Genomic DNA, 17,994 nt, shown 5'->3' on the forward strand with positions numbered 1-17,994 from the left:
GATTGTTACCTGAAGAAAGAAAAAACAAAGTGTCCTGAATGCTGATTCTACTGTTTCAGTGGGAAAAAATTTCTACAGGCAAGTGGCAAACAACAAAACTTTTGAGAAAGCAGACCTGGGGAGAGTTCACTGCAGTTTCATAACGGGTATGAATAGTTATTTTGCTGCCTTTTTCTTTTTTTTCTAAATCTTTCTGGGGTTGATGTGGATCTCTTTCTATTTGTTCAGGAAACTGTGACGTGTGTTCTGGGCAGGGTTTGAGGTTTTGGAACCTTTTCTAAAAGGGACAGAGAGCACCCGGCTACACTTCCCTGTTCTGAGGTTGGTGTGCGGGTGGCGGAGCTGAAGCAAGTTGGTCACCATGCAGGTGCTCCTCCAGTGCACTAGGCTTGTTCTGGTTCTTGCCTTCATCCTGATTTCATCTTCAGTTCAAGGTAAGATCCAGTAATCTTGTCACCTTGTAATCTTCTTGTATGCCCCAGGGTCCACACAAATGATTATATTCACTCTAAGATATAGAATATAGTATATTATGGGAAAGTAGGCCAAGAAAAAAAAATAAAGAATTTGGGGTAGCTGAACTCCTTAGAGTGAAGTTGGTTAAGTTTGGTACCAAAAAAAAAAGTTAAACTCTGAGGTATCTATGGTCTTGTAAGTTCTTAAAATAATTGAAACGTATTATTTTATTGTCAGGTGAAAATGGCTTACAAGTTTTTAAAGGCTCAAGAAAGGAATAGAGAAAATGTTTTACCTCTAAGTGCCCACATCTATCCCAAGTTTTAATAATTAGTGATGTCATAATTATTTTGACAGTGAGAAATACTATTTTTAAAATCAGAGTAAATTTGCTTGTATTTTTCTCCTTTTTTAAACCTGGTTCTTAGTGAAAATTCAGTTATGTTTAGACATAGCTAATGAATACCCTCTCAGATTTTAAAGAAAGGCCAAAGAATTTTAGTAATTGTGTCGTTGCTCAGAGAAATAGCATATTTGGAAAATTCTTTTTAGGTCTATCATTTAGGATTGTTTAGTCAGAATGAAACAACTTAAAACCTTTAATGACTAAGAAAATGAAAATGATCAGTTTGTAAGAAAAACACAGTTTCTTCTCCTTTGGTAAATAAGGGATTATAGTCATGGCCTGATAAGTAGATGGGAGAATTTATAGTAGAAAAACACTAAGTTCCTCCAAATCGTAAAGGAAATATTGAATCATAGCGATGCACATATCCTAGATACGTTTCTTCGAAGTGACTTATAGTTGTCTTATTTTTACTTCTGGTGGAAATGAAATTGTACACATAACCTCAGATACATTCATTATATATTGGAAATTTTTAAAATCACTTTCTTTTTGTTATGCGATTATTGAAGAAAAACCAGCAAATAATGTTGATGAAACCTTCCCATTAATCTATTTATTTTTTTAAAGGATAAAATATTATTGATTATAATGAACAGGCTTTACTCCAGTCTTTCAGGGAAACCTTCAGCCAATGAAATAATTCCCTAATGTGTTCTGACAAGATCCAGGCAGTCAAGTCCATGTTTGTAGAACAGGCCTGAGTGACCTGTTGGTGTTGGGTCTACTCTGACCAGAGCTCGATGAATCTTTACATCTTCAAAATCTCCCAGAAATGTCACATTTCCCACTAAGATTCAATAGGGAAAACTAAAATTAAAACAAAAGTGTTCTTTATATAATAGGTATTTTCCAGAAAGTAGTGAAGAAACCATTATAAAATTTTATAAAGTACTAGTATTTATGTCATCACTAGGTACGTTTTGCTCTGTGTTGGGAAGGGAACCAAAAATGAGAGAATGAATAGACTGAAAAACGAGGGAGTTTCCAAAGGAGAAGTGCAGTCGGTATTGGAATTAAGGGTTTGTGCCCACATTTGAGTAAGGGAAATAGACGCCCACCCACTGACTCTGTGTGTGTGTGCGCGTGACATCCACTCAAGGCTGCAAAGAGGTCTCTATTTCATAATATTCCATGTGATGCCAGATATGATTTTGTAGCACTCTTTCCCCACTAAAAAATAATTTTTTTTCTTAACCCATTGATTTAACTGAATGATCAAATCCACTAGGCTTTTGGCTTGCTTTTACTGAAACAAAACATCTCAGGTTACTGTATTAATTTGCTAGGGCGGCCATAACATAGTACCACAGGCTGGGTGGCTTAAACAACAGGAATTTATTTCCTTACAGTTCTGGAGACCAGAAGTCCAAGATCAGGGTGTTGGCCGGATTAGTTTCATCCTGAAGCTCTTCTCCCCGGCTTGTAGATAGCCATCTTATCGCTTTCTTCACATGGTCCTTTGTGTGTTTCTGTGTCCTGGTCTTCTCTTCTTAGAAGGACAACAACCATACTGGATTAGGGCTCATCAGTGTAAACTCATATCTTAATTATCTCTTTTAAGTCCCTATCTCCAAATACAGTCCTATTCTGAGGTACTAGGGGTTAGCACTTCAATACATTGAGCTGGAGTGACACAATTCAGCCCACATCAGTGACTATAAGTGAAGCTGAAATAAAAACATGCTATAAAAGCCCATCTACCAAGTGCAAAGAGACGGAAGTTTGGCAAGGTGTGGGAGACCCTGGAGAGGACAGATGGCTAATCAATTTAATGTAGAGCTCCAGGAGATTACTGATGAGGCCTATGAATCCCAAATTCTTTTATTAACTCTCTTTCCAAAGATGCCCATAAAGAAGGAAAATGGAAAATCCATGAGCAGGTGTAGCTGGGGGGTCATTGCCAGACTCTTTGTCCATTTTACACTGCCTCTGAGATCACAATAATAATATTGATTCCACCAGTGTTCACTCCTGTTCAATTGTAAAGTGATTTAGCATCCATTCTCAGGTAAATGGTCATCATATTCCCTATGAGGAGGAATTAATACCAATTTATAGGGAAGAAAACTGGATCTTACATTCTTTATCTCATTTCCTCTTTACATCAACCTCTTGCAAAAAATGCATGAGACTTGCCCTAGGCCCATTACAACTAATTAATGGCAGAGCTGGTCACCTGATTTCAAGTTCAAATTAACTTTCTACTGCAATTTAGCTGTTTTCTAGGTGGAGTAGAGATTGTCTTTATTTAAAACAACCTTGCTTTGACTACAGCTCTTACTACAGAAACCACTGAGTTGAGGGACAGAGAGGGAGAAATTGAAAGTAAACTTGGAACTTTTTATAGCTTGTCAAACCACCCAAGGGTGAGGAATCTTGTGCAACTGATTGGCCAGTAGGAGGCAGCTCCAACTTAGATAGTGATGTCTGTCTGTATGCCACTAAACAATGAATGAAAATGGTCTTTTTTCTCCCCTAACATGGCAATTTTAAAGTTTTTCTAACAAACCCGCAGCAAGTCTCCATTAAGAATAGGAAATTAGTAAACTGTGATGACGCTGGGGAAATATTGATACTGCAATATAAAAAGATACAGAGAGATTACTGGGGTAAGTTATTCGCCCAGTGTCAGAGGTTTATTTTTATAAATGGTAATGTTTATTCATAGAAAGTGTTTTGCTAAAGTAGAACTGGTAGACTCTGTGTATGTGTGAAAGAGAGACACAGAGAGAAAGGACGGGGTAGGCAGTGAGGGGAGTGATTCCAAATAAAAAGCATTATTCTTCCTTGAATCCACTACAGAACTAACCAGGAGATCTGTAAGGGGGACCTCTTAGGAAGATCATTTTTCTGTCCATGAGCATGTTTCCTCTTATTTTTTAAATTACAGTAATCACAAGACACTTCTCTCAAGCAAAAGAGAATCAAGATACTCCCACACATTGGGGGACTGGAACTGTTGAATTTTCACATCCTCCCAACACTCTTGAATAAATATATCAGGAACTTGGTATCTGTAACCACGTTCTTTATTTTAAAGCAGATTTAAGATCCCCAGTCTGTGTTAATCATTTTGTAATGTATAATAATGGAGGATCACTATGTTATGCATCTGAAACAAATATAGTGTTATAGGTCAGTTATACTTAAAAAAAAAACACAACCTACCTCATATTATTTTATTTATATAAAATGTCCAATTTGGTAAAAAATACAGAGACAAAAGGTAGATTGATTACTGGTTACTTAGGGATGAGACGTATAAGATACAGGAGTTGGATAGCTAAAGGACAGGATTTCTCTGTGATGATAAAATTGTTCTAAATTTGTGCACATACCTATGAATATGCTAAAAAAAACCCACTGAAATTTACATATTAGAAGACTGAATTGTGTGCTGGGTTAAATATGTTAAATACCAATAAAACTTTTTAAAATTAAAACAAATGAAGTAAAATCATCAGTCTCAAGTTGTTGTTAGTCGCTAAGTCGTGTCTGATTCTTTGCAACCCCATGGACTGTAGTCTGCCAGGCTCCTCTGTCCATAGGATTTCCCAGGCAAGAATACTGGAGTGGGTAGTCATTTCCTTCTCCAGAGGATCATTCTGACCCAGGGATCAAACCCATGTCTCCTGCATTGTAGGATTCTTTACTGTTGAACCACCAGGGAAGCCCTAATCTCAAATTAGATAAACATTTTTGAGGGGAAGATGGACTTCTACTTTTGATTTCTTATGAATTTTGGAACATCTTTATTGAGATAGAGTTCATGCACCATACAATTCACCCATTTAATGTGTACATCAATGGTTTTTTAGTATATTCACAGATATGCGCAACCATCACCATAGTCAATTTTAGAACATTTTCATTACGCAAAAAAGGAAATCCCTCTTGGGGACTTCCCTGGCAGTCCAGTGGTTAAGACTCCACACTTCCAGTTCATGGGGTGTGGGTTCGATCCCTGTTCAGGGAACTAAGATCCCACGTGCTGTGCCGTGCAGCTAATAATAATAAAAGTTGGAAAGAAATGTCTTGCCTTAAAGAGAATTTTCACATTCTCTCTCTCTCCAAAAAATAAACTCGTTATAAATTTTAAAAGCTGAGATGCTAAACTCTAGAAAGAATTTGTATTTTAGTTTTCTATCAAAGTTGTGTTTTTTACACTAGTGAAAAGATACGATCTTTCACTTGGATGCTTCTTCATAAACTATTAGTTTTACTTTTCTGTTTAACTTCCTGTCTATGCAGGCACTTTCTTGGTTTGATACTCAGTCATCAATGGCAGTAGAGGAGAATGTCTAGACCTGCTCTATCCAAAATGGTGGCCAAGAGCCTCTTGTGGCTACTAAGTGCTTGAAATGTGTGAAATGGGGCAAGTCCAAACAGACCTGGTGTAAGTGCAAAATGCACACCAGATTTAAAATCCTAGTATGAAAAAAAGTATAAAATATCCATTAATAACTTACATTGCTTATTGGATATATTGGTTTAAGAAAAATGTTTTAAAATTAAGGTCACTTATTTCTTTTTTACTTTTTAAAATATGACTGTCCTAATATTGAAAAATTCAGACATGTACGGATGGTTCCTCTTGTGTCTATTGGACTGCACTGGTCTAGATGGCATAGGGTGTGAAGACATTGCCCTCTGCTGGAGCAGATGTTGAATTTTCATCCGACTTCACATGATGAAGTTTCTAAGCAGCAATTCATTAGATGCCAAACTTCAAGAAAGAATCAGAGAGGGAAAAAGAGCTAAAATGTATTAAATACTTACTGTACACAAAGGCTTGTGCTAGATGTGTCACATACTTTTATCTTGTTTAAACTGGAACTCTTTGAAAGTGAAAGTTGCTCAGTCCTGTCTGACTCTTTGCGACCCCATAAACTATACAATCAGTCCATGGAATTCTCCAGGCCAGAATACTGGAGTGGGTAGCCTTTCCCTTTTCCAGGGGATCTTCCCAACCCAGGGGTAAAAGCCAGGTCTCCTGCACTTCAGGCAGTTTCTTTACCAGCTGAGCCACCAGGGAAGCCCAAGAATACTGGAGTGGATAGCCTATCCCTTCTCCAGTGGATCTTCCCAACCCAGGAATCAAACCTGAGTCTCCTGCATTGCAGGCGGATTCTTTACCAGCTGAGCTACCAGGAACTCTTTGGGATACTATTATTCCCATTTCAAAGATGAGAAATTGAGAAGCAGAGAGGTGCTCAATGGTGGGACAGGAATTTAAATTTGGTTTTTATCTCTATCAGAGATAGGTCAATAGGTCATTGTTATCCTCTTCTTCACAGAAACTAGCATTTAAAGGGCTCTGACCATGGTGCTAGGTACTGTTCTAAGAACCTAATATTTGTATCTTATTATTAGGTCCATTACTGTCCCCATTTTATGGATGAGGAAACTGAGGTACAGGGAGGTTACAGTTACATAGCTAGTAAGGGTCGGCCACTGTGATGTCATCTGGCAACCTTACCTTCAGCTTCTAAGCGGCGACAAAGCTAACCCATTCTGGATGACTAGTGTCCCAGACCGGAAATTTGTAAGCTGTATTCAGAAACTATGGGGAAGAGTATGACAGCAGTAGTCCTAAAAGAAAGAAAAAAGTGAAAGCAAGACAGAAAGAAGGAAAACAATGGGAGAACATTTACTTTCTACATTAGAGTCTTTGCTTTGCTTATATTTTAAAAGAATATTGTTTATTACAGTAATTTAGAAAACAAAGTGAGAAAAAAAAATCACCAGAGCCTACCACTATAGCTATTTCTGTGTATTTCCTCCTATCACCCATATCTATATATGTAGTTGCATTAACAACTATTATGCATAGAATGGCATTCTGCTGTTTTTAACTCATTTTTTAATATAAATTTTCCTATGATGCTATGTAGTCTTTTCCATAGCTACTACTTTTTTCCCATTTGGTTAATGTTCTCTCATATTAATGCCTCATAATTCTTCTCAGTGTTTTCCCTTGTTTTGATTAGTTATTTACTGTTTTCCTATTTTAAATAATACTAGGGTGAAGAGCATCATGAATTGTTTATATATTCCCCTTCATATATGTGTATATCTTAATGAAACATAACAAAGCTGTATTTATAAAATTAATCAGGAATACTAACTAGGACAAAATTGAATATGCTGCTGCTAAGTCACTTCAGTCGTGTCCGACTCTGTGCGACCCCATAGACGGGATTCTCCAGGCAAGAACACTGGAGTGGGTTGCCATTTCCTTCTCCAATGTGTGAAAGTGAAAAGTGAAAAGTGAAAGTGAAGTCGCTCAGTCGTGTCCGACCCTTAGCACATAATTGGTTCATAAGGAAAGAGAACATTTTGCAAAATTCTGTGGGTCTGCAGTCTTTTAGGAACAAAGTCTTTGGCCATCCCATTGAGATATGAAGTGAATATGACCTTGGTAGAGGCTCCACTTTTCAACCTCTGATAACTGAGAAGGGAAACAAGTTGTGCATACTCTCTGAGAAATACGGACACTCAGAAGGGAAAAAACTCCAGTGTTCTTGCCTGGAGAATCCCAGGGACGGGGGAGCCTGGTGGGCTGCCGTCTATGGGGTCACACTGAGTCGGACACGACTGAAGTGACTTAGCAGCAGCAGCAGCAGCAGGGGTTTGGATAATGAGATTAGGAATAACATTTTTTCTCTTTGTTTGCTACAATTTTCAAAGTTTTAAGGAATATCTAAATAGACTCTCCACTTTTAGGAGAGAGTACTATAAAAGGTAGAGAGCCCTCTAGACCCAGAGCTAAAGTCAGAAAATTTTTGACAAGTAGCTGTATGAGTCCATTTACACAAAATCTAGAAAATGCAAACTAATTTATAATGACAGAAAGCAGACTGATGATTGAGGGGGGTTGGGGGGAGTCAGGAGAAGGGCAGGGTCACAGAGGGGCACAAGAAAACTCTGGGGGATGTTGGGTATGTTCATACCCTTGATTGTGGTGATGGTTCCATGCTGTATCCACTTGTCAAAATATTAAATTGTACACTTTAAATATGCACAGCTTATTGAATGTCAAATCCACCTTAATAAAGCTATTAAAAATAAAAATAATTAAATTTGAAAGATAATCAGTTCAGTTCAGTCACTCAGTCGTGTCTGACTCTTTGCGACCCATGAATCACAGAACACCAGGCCTCCCTGTCCATCACCAACTCCCGAGTTCACTCAGACTCATGTCCACAGAGTAGGTGATGCCATCCAGTCATCTCATCCTCTGTCGTCCCCTTCTCCTCCTCCCCCCAATCCCTCCCAGCATCAGAGTCTTTTCCAGTGAGTCAACTCGTCGCATGAGGTGGCCAAAGTATTGGAGTTTCAGCTTTAGCATCAGTCCTTCCAATGAACACCCAGGATTGATCTCCTTTAGAATGGACTGGTTGGATCTCCTGGCAGTCTAAGGGAGTCTCAAGAGTCTTCTCCAGCACCAGAGTTCAAAAGCATCAATTCTTCGGCGATCAGCTTTCTTCACAGTCCAACTCTCACATCCATACATGACCACTGGAAAAACCATAGCCTTCACTAGACGGACCTTTGTTGACAAAGTAATGTCTCTGCTTTTTAATATGCTATCTAGGTTGGTCATAACTTTCCTTCCAAGGAGTAAGCGTCTTTTAATTTCATGGCTGCAATCAGCATCTGCAGTGATTTTGGAGCCCCCCAAAATAAAGTCTGATACTTTTCCACTGTTTCCCCATCTATTTCCCATGAGGTGATGGGACCAGATGCCATGATCTTAGTTTTCTGAATGTTGAGCTTCAAGCCAACCTTTTCACTCTCCTCTTTCACTTTCATCAAGAGGCTTTTTAGTTCCTCTTCACTTTCTGCCATAAGGGTGGTGTCATCTGCATATCTGAGGTTATTGATATTTCTCCCAGCAATCTTGATTCCAGCTTGTGCTTCTTCCAGCCCAGCGTTTCTCATGATGTACTCTGCATATCAGTTAAAAGATAATACATAAATATAACTCAAGAATCTAAAAGTTCAAAATGATACGCAGTGAAAAGTCAATGTTCTTCCTTCCACTCTCTTCTAGTCACTAATTCCCTCCACCAAGATGGTTGATTTGTTGTGTATCTTTTAAGAGGTGTTCTGTGCATGTAAGCTTGTATGTAAATAAATTCCAAAAAACCACAACACACACAAATGGTAACACACAATGCATAGTGTTCTTTACTTTCTTTAACCTTGGAGGGAATTCCCTAGAAGTCCAGTGGTTAAGACTCCATGCTTTAACTACTGAGGACATGTTCAAATCTCTGTTCGGGGAACTAAATTCTTGCAAGCCACATAGCATGGCCAAATATATATATATATATATATACACACACACACACACACACACTCACACACACACACACACACTCACACACACACACACACACACTCACACACACACACACATATACATATATGTACTATGTATACACACACACTTGGAGATTATTCTATATCAGTACCCAGAGAACTGCCACATTCTTTTAATAGCTGCATAGTATTGTAGGCAGCACCTTAATTCATTGACATTTGATTTTATAGTCTTTGGTACTGCAAAAAATATTGCGGTGATTATCCACAACACTGTTCTTCATTTTATTTTGTTCTCTTAAATATGTGTTACCAGTTGCATCTCAATCCGTACAGAACAATAGTGTACTGAGCTTTAAAACTCTTGCAGGAAGGGGGACCCCTTCCATGGCCTGAGAGTGGATTCTTGTCTAACGCTCAGAAGTAAATTGTCCAAGAAGACACATGTACCGAGAAAGCAAGAGACTTTATGGGAAGGGACACCCAGGCAGAGAGCAGCAGGGGAGGGCACCCAGGAGAACTGCTCTTCCATGTAATTCGCAGTCTCAGGTTTTATGGTAATGGGGTTAATTTTCAGGTTGTCTCTGGCTAGTTATTCTGACTCAGGGTCCTTCCTGGTAGCATGCACATCACTCAGTCAAGATGGATTCTAGTGAGGAGGATTCTGGGAGGTTTGTAGGACATATGGACTGTCATCTCTTCCCTTTTGACCTTCCCCAAATGCTTCCAGGTGGTAGCTTGTTAGTCTGCATTCTTTACCAGGACCTCCTATTGTATGATAGATAACTCGAACAAGTGGTTACGATTGTGCTTGGCCAGGACAAGGTATCTTTAGTCAGTGGTGTCCCTAACAAAATCTCCTTTTCTGCTTTTCAGGAGTTTTAGATGTGCTCCTTCGTGTTAGCTGATGATTAGCTGTACTTGTACTTGAATCAAATATGTACTTGAGGTGGGGAGGAGACGATCCTTTGGCAGGGTAGTGAAGTATTTCTCACCACCAGGGCTCCATCCTTGCTAAACTGAGGAATGAAATTAATTTCGTAAATTAATAAGTGATCTCCTATATAACCTCTTAACACAGGATATAGAGCCTTTTATGTAGAAATTAAAAGAGGCTGTGAAAGCCCAGCTTTGGTGAACAGAAGAGCCTTGACTTTTGAAATCTCTGACTAGATGTGAGGCCAAAGAAAGAGATTAAGTTTTTAATCTGCTTTTCATTCTCAAGAATACCACATGGCCCCAAAGAACTAGGGTTCTGTAATATCTCAGGACTATTTGGTACATTTCTTAACCTTTCTGAACATAATTTGACTCTTCTCTATCAGAAGAAGCAGACTTCGGGGTCAGATAGAAGGTTGAATTCTGGGTGCTTAGTACCTGTGCAGCCTCAGTTTTCCTTTGTATAAAATGGAAATAATAGTACAGAGACAATAATAGTTAATATTATTAGGTGTTTATTTACTGTGTGCCTGGCACTATGTTAAGATCTTAACATGCATTTTCTCATTTAATTTTTGTGACCAGCTTATTTGAAAGAGACACTCTTGGTACCTGAGTTTTCTGGTGGGTACTTGGGGAAGTGAAGGTTTCACAGGTCACCAGTAGCAGAGGCAGCTAACTGCCAAAGCCTATTCTAATGTTAAACTCTAGGCTACTTTGCACAGGTGTAGTGTGAGAAGGATAAACTATGTATAAAAGGCTGGGAAACAGTGGGTGCTCCTGTTATATTAATGGTCATAAAACCTGTCCACACCTTACCTACCAAATTTAAAATCGATTTAATTAAAAATTTCTTAGGGAAAGCATGATTAGAAGCTGTGTAAGAGATACTTATTGACCATGAGGTTTCCTTGTTTGGGCAGGTTCTCCTGTGCAGAGAGCCAGGTACCAGAGGGTACGCTGCAGTCCTGACAGTAATTCTGCAAACTGCATTGAAGAGAAGGGAACATTGTTTGATCTACCAGGTGAATCCAGCAGAATCCCACCTCCAGGGACTGACCGTTTCTTGTAAGTGGACTTTCTTGATTTTACTTTTGTCAACCTCTGTTGAGATCTTGGCATGGAGGTAGAAGGGTTGCCCAGAGTGTTTTCTTTAGGCTCTTGCTTCCATGGTTCAGTTAGTACAGGGAAAAACTGCAGTGTGTTTACTGGTATATGAGATGCACAAGAATACATGACTCAAACTTTCGCAAGGTCTTTTTCTGGTGGCAGAAACAAAAATTGAATACTTTTCACCAGTAGGTATTGAAAATAATTGAACATTATTTTATTACTGTAAATAGAGCACATTATATATTAAAATCCAGTAGGAGTCTATCACCTGAATGGATAAACAAAATGTGATATATATATAAAGTGTAATATTACTTGACCATAAGAAAGAAGTACTGATAAATGCTGCAACATTGCTGAATCTGGAAAACATTACGCAAAGTGAAGGAAACCAGACATCAAAAGCTACATATTATATGATTCCATTTATATGAAGTGTACAGAAATAGGCAAAATCCATAGAGACAGAAAATAGAGTGATTGTTAAGGGCTGTGGGGGAGGTGGGAATAAAGAGTGACTGCCACTAGGTACAGAATTTTTGAGGGGTGATAAAAATGTTCTGTTTAGATAGTAGTGATAAAAAAAGAAATTAGGGGAAGGAAGAATAAGTGGCCATGACTCATAAAAAAGAAAGCCATACCTCTTCTTGATCAAATAAAACCTGCCTTATACTTGCAAAAAGGATCCAATAGGAATTCATAAGTAACAAAAAATTGAATTGTATTAGAGCCCATTATTTCACTGAATATTAAAGTTATATGCGGCAAAGATATATTATGAAAAGAATTATCATAAAAGTTTTAATATTCGGGCTTAAATAGAAAATCACTCTCCTGGGACTTCCCTGGTGGTCCAGTAAGAATCCTCCTGCCAATGCAGGGGACATGGGTTCAATCCCTAGTCCAGGAACTGAGATCCCACATGCCGCAGAGCAACTAAGCCTGTCAGCCACAACTGCTGAGCCCATGTGCCCTAGAGCCTGTGCTTTGCAATAAGAGAAGCCACTGAAGTGAGAAGCCTGCACGCTGCAACTAGAGAATAGCCCACTCACAGCAACAAAGACCCAGCACAGCCAATAAATAAATCTCTTTTAAAACATGAAGCAGATCAGTGGTGAAAATAGCCAAATCTGAGCATCTGAAGATCTCCTAGTCTACCTGATGCATGATCTCTGTCATTCTGAGAAGCAAAGAATACTTTAAAATAATGTGTACGTGTGTGTAAAGCCAACAGTGGCAACTGAGGACTTACTGGTGGGTGAGTGAGCATTGGCTGCAGGTGTGTGTGTATAAAAGCCTGATCAGTTCTGAGCAATGATGAAAAGGTTTCACTACATATCTTTATAACCATAAAGATTTCTACACTTGGTCTGAGCTCTAAATTAAAGAAAAAAATAATAAAGAAAAGAAAATCACCCCTCTGAAAGCCACATAAGTTATTGTGCCCAAACCAGGTAAGCCTATTATCACTTTGGGGATACTGGCAACCCCCTTCATCACTGAAATTATATCATCACCATCCTCAAAATACAACTCTGCAACCCTGTGCTTCTGTTTGAATTCTCCAGTACAAACTTTGAACCTGATGTTACAACATCCTCCATTATTTTAAGTCATGGATTTCAATGCTAATTCATTTAATCTAAAATATTAGAGGAATATCCTAAATCCTCCAAAACAGCTATTTTATACTTCTTCCCTCCTCAAATCTCCATAATCCTCCACACTCTTTGACATAAATTGTAGCAATATTTTTTTGGATCTGTGTCTTATGGCAAAGGAAACAAAAACAAAAGTAAGCAAATCAGACCTAACTAAACACGAAAGATTTTACACAGCAAAGGATACCATTGACAAAACAAAGAGATGACCTACTAAAATGGGAGAAAATATTTACAAATGATATGACTGATAAGGGGTTAATATCTAAAATATATAAACAGCTCACATGACTCAACATCATAAGATAAACAACCTGAAAAATGGGCAGAAGATCTGAATAGACATTTTCCCAAAGAATAGTGGGCAACATGCACATGAAAATATGCTCAACATCACTATTCACCAGAGAAATGCAACTAAAACCCACAAAAAATATCACCTCACACCTGTCAGAATGGCTGTCATCGAAAAGACCACAGTTAACAAATATTGGTGAGGATGTAGGAAAAGAGAACTCCGTACATTGTTAGTGGGGATGTAAATTGGTGCAATCACTGTAGGAAACTCAGAAAACTAGAAAGGGAGTTACCATTTAATCCTGCAACTGCATTCTTAGATATTTATCCAAAGGAAATGAAAATACTAAGTTGAAAAGATATATGTACCCCAACGTTCACAGCAGCATTATTTACAATAGCCAAGTGTGGAAGCAACCTGAGTGCCCATCAACAAGATGAATGGATGAAGAAGATGTGATACACACACACGTGCACACACACACACACAGACACACACACTGGAATACTACTCAGCCATTAAAATCCAAGAGATTTTTCCCATTTGTAACAACATGGATGGACTTGGAGGGTATTATGCTTAGTGAAATAAGCCAGAGAAAGACAAATACTGTATATTACTTATATGTGGAATCTAAAAAAATAAAACAAATTCATGAATATAACAAAAAAGAGATACACAGATATGGAGTACAAACCAGTGGCTACCAATGGGGAGAGGAAAGTGGGGAGGGGCAAGACGGGGGCAAGGGATTAAGAGGTGCAAAATACTATGAATAAAATAATCTACAAAGATGTATTATACAACAGGGAATATAGTCGATATTTTATAATAGCCATAAGTAGAACACAACCTTTAAATAGTTTTTAAAAATCTGTAAAATCTTCCCTTTTCTCAGCCAGTAACTTTCCTTCCTGTTCTGAAACTCCTGTCACTATGGATGCACAGCCTCTCCTTCCGTGTCAGTCTCGGACTCTTTTGCGCTCAGATGCATTTCTTCTCCTTCCCCATCCCTGCTCTGTATTGGGTGGAGGGATGAGGGACTGATGCCTGTGATCTGCATTTCTCACACTCCCAGATCTGTGGCTGAGTTTGGCCAATGGGATGCCTGGAAGGGAGACTGCTCAGCATGGGTGGCAGGGAGAGAGAAGTATGTTTCTTCTCATTCCTGCCTTGGTGGCACCTCTGGCAAGGCTAATAGCTCATACATGACTTCAGCTTCCACCAGTGCTCCTGGTCCCTGGGCTTAGGAAGTACCACTTCCTCTACTGTCCTTCTAGCCCAGGGAGAGAAGTGTTTTCTTGCTGTTGCTCATCTCTGGAGTTCTTCACTCTTCCTTATTTTGCTTTCCTTCTTTTCCATCTCATGTGTAAGCAATCCTCTGTCTTAAATATTTAGATTAAGTTTCCTGATTGGACTCTGACTGTGGCAGCTTCTAAGGCCACCTTCCTTGTGGTGGGTATCTTATCTCATGCACCTTCTCCAGGACTTTAATTCTGCAGTCCACCCTCTAAGCCAGCATTAGTCTGCAGACATTCTCTAGTATCACTTACTTTTAGGTAAAATCTTCTCTTTGATTCTGCTTCCTCTCCAGCTGTTGTCCCTTTCTCTGCTTACTGTCACCCCTCTTCTCTCCTCAACCCCTTCTGGTTCTACCATCTACCCAGAGTGCTTGGTGGAAGCACTTCCTTTTTTTCTTTTTTGGCTGCTTAGCATGTGGGATCCAAGTTACCCGACCAGATATCGAACCTGAGCTCTCAGCAGTGAAACTTGGAGTCCTAACCACTGGACCACCAGGGAATTCCCAATTTAAGTTCTTTTTTATTTTCCTTCACACTGGCAAAAATTCTGAGGGAATTTAAAGCTTTGTAAACATTTAAACTGGGATTCCCTGGTGGCTCAGTCTGTAAAGAATCCACCTGCAATGCAGGAGACCTGGGTTCGATCCCTGGGTTCAGAAGATCCCCTGATGGAGGGCATGGCAACCCACTCCAGTATTCTTGCCTGGAGAATCCCCCATGAACAGAGGAGCCTGGTGGACTACAGTCCACGGAGTCACAAAGAGTTGGACATGACTAAGCGACTGAGCACACACAAACTGAAATGTTAACATGTTGGTATATATAATTCTTGACTTGTTACAAAGAATTGCCTAAGAGTGAGCTTTGTTGAAGTACTGTGAAGTTATTAGAAGTTTTGTAGAAATTTTAAATTAGGAAAAATATCATCTATCTATTGAGTGAGAGAAAGTGTAAAAATGGGACCTTTTCTGTTAAAAAAAAAAAAAAGAAATTCCAAATATAGGATTGCCATGTTAGTGATAGCATTTTGTATCCATCTGCAATGAGCAGATGTGGAACTGATAAAGGCAACAAGTTAGTTACACTAAGTATATGCAAACATATGGAAAGGCTGACTTATTTTTTTGTTTCAAAGCATTAAATAACTGGGAAACTTTTAACTTCTAATTTCAGCAACTGAGTCGCTACATTTACTTTCTTACCTTAAAAAAATGTTTCATGATTATCTTTTTATGTCTCAAACTTTAATGGTTTTTTTCCCTCTTTTTTCTGTCTTCAGAATGACGAATTTCAGGAATTTGAATGAAGTCTTCCCTCTTTCTGAGGACGTCTCAGGATCAGGTTCTGGAGCAGGATCTGGAAGTGGCTTCCTAAATGAAATAGAACAGGAATACCAACCAGTAGAAGAAAATGATGCTTTTTATTACAACTTTAAATCTAGGGAGAGAAATTTTCCCTCATATAACCAGGACTTGGGGCAGGATGGACCAGAAGAGGATTTTACTATATAAAAGAGAGGGTTTCTCATCTTCACACCAGGCAATGTATTTTGTATACCATGGTTAAATGATTAATTTGAGGACAAAAAGCTTTTTAGAAAATTTAAAACATCTGAAAAGGAAGTTTAAGTTTTATCATCTTTTTTTCTCATGGATTGTTAAAGCCTCCTTTATCTATCCTGTTGTCCTGGAAAATACCTGCGTTTCTTATGTATCATATTCAACAACATCACTATGAAATTAGCTAGACTCTCCATATCTATAAAAATGCTTTAAAGAATAAATTATACTGTTTTTAAAAAAATTTAGTTTGAGAAACAAATTGAGAGGCACTATTTCATATGTAAGTCTTCATGAGGCTGACTCTGATTATGAAATCTAGAGATGCCTCTTTTTTGTGGAAAACACAGACGTAACATACCATGAATGTACAGAGGAGGTATTTAACATGTTTTACAGTATGAAGTTAAATGTTCTAATACCACCATCAAATGTGTTTGCGAGCTAGTGGACATTGTTTGCTTAGAAGTGTGATTGCTGCCACATTTAGAAACTTAACACCTAAATTAAAGCACAGTTGTGCCCTCAATAAATACTTCATGCTGTGTTACCTTTTCCCCTGGATATCTATGTATTTGCAAACAGTCTATTAAAGAAGAAGTATTATCAAAGGGTTACGCTGTCTGGGCTCTCTTTTGTTCATGAAAGGATTATTTTTGTTTAAATGTTTCTAGATTCTCATCAACCGTAAAGTTATTTTACGGTGAGACCAAATTTTATAACTAGAATCAAATCCTATTAACTAGCAGATGAAGAAAACAATCATTATACAGAAAGAGGGCTATTCTTGTCCAAACACTTCCTCTTCTTGAAGGCTATACTGTACCCATCCCTGTTCCCCCCAGTTTTGAAAAGTCTGTCATGGATCCTGCACTATCTAGATTCCCTCTTCAGAATTGATACCTTATTGAAATTAACCTCTGTGGAAGAGATGCACCTTGCCTAAGGCCACACCTCTTCCCACAGCAGCCTTCACCCAATGCCTGGTCCATGTGGGCATATGGATACCAGATTCCTCCCCTGAACTTGGAACAACTTGGCAGGGAAATCACAGATTCAGAATTCCCTGAGGATTTGGCTGAGGCTTTGTTGGGACTGCTTTGTAGATCAGTTTCTTCTCTTACTTAGTCTTGCTTCTTGCATCCCCACTGAGAGAGCTCCCTTAGAAACTTTTTGCACACTAGTTTTCATATCAATGTTTCTTCCATGGAGATTCCAACCTGTGAAAGTTGGTGCTAGGATGGGGAGGAAGCAGTTGCTAAAATGAGATTTTGGGGCTGGATCACCTACTGTCTTGGCTGGTAATGAGGACCCTATCACTGGCTACAAATGCAGAAAACACACAAGAGAGCATTGCAATTATTCAAACTTCCACTGATGATGAACTGGGATGGTGTACCAGTGGAAGGAAGTGCACCAGGGTGCAGTGTATGAAACATCTGAGAATATGGAGAAGTAGTAATTAGAAGACGATGGCATTAGATAGCTCTTGCTGGAGGTAATTAATGAAAGATCAAGGATGATTAATTAAAGACTAACTGTGAAAACCAATGGGTCTCCTCAGCAGCATATTAAGAAACTCTCTTCTGCAGTGGGAGTGCAGGAAAAGTTGAGGCCCAGGTCCAGGATATAATCAGAAGAATAGCAGAGTTCAAGAATGTTAAGGTGCCAATCTAGCCATGTCTGTTATACAACATCAGGACCCTGATTTGGAAAGTACTGGACCTCAGAAATGAGGACATTTGGGTATAAATGTATCTGGGTTGATACATTCAGAATTTGAACCCCTAAACTTCTTCAAAGCCTCTTGTTTTATAGAATAGGCCCCCTCCTTAAAAATTAATGCTTTCCTCTGGCTTGAAGATGGTTAAGAGGCCTCTGCCCTTTAAGACCATATGCACTCTCCCTCAAGGTCTGCCCTGCCTCCCTG

General features: G+C 38.8%; 1 protein-coding gene and 2 non-coding genes across 3 annotated transcripts; all 3 read left to right on the forward strand.

Moving 5' to 3' along the window:
- The first annotated feature begins 277 nt into the window (after window positions 1-277).
- Window positions 278-16,678, forward strand: SRGN (serglycin). Its single transcript, XM_055425582.2, has 3 exons — window positions 278-434; window positions 11,056-11,200; window positions 15,785-16,678. Exons 1-3 carry the CDS (start codon window positions 362-364, stop codon window positions 16,014-16,016), a joined length of 450 nt encoding a protein of 149 aa, XP_055281557.1. The 5' UTR covers window positions 278-361; the 3' UTR covers window positions 16,017-16,678.
- LOC129556051 (small nucleolar RNA U2-19) lies at window positions 12,352-12,431 on the forward strand. Its single transcript, XR_008685890.1, has one exon. It is a non-coding gene; the product is annotated as a small nucleolar RNA U2-19 (small nucleolar RNA).
- LOC129556048 (small nucleolar RNA U2-30) lies at window positions 12,555-12,624 on the forward strand. The gene has a single exon (XR_008685888.1). It is a non-coding gene; the product is annotated as a small nucleolar RNA U2-30 (small nucleolar RNA).
- Window positions 16,679-17,994: the final 1,316 nt, after the last annotated feature.

Source organism: Moschus berezovskii, chromosome 12 (genome assembly GCF_049115385.1).
Source record: "Moschus berezovskii isolate FMDL1 chromosome 12, NW_MosBer_1.0, whole genome shotgun sequence".
NCBI lineage: Eukaryota > Metazoa > Chordata > Mammalia > Artiodactyla > Moschidae > Moschus > Moschus berezovskii.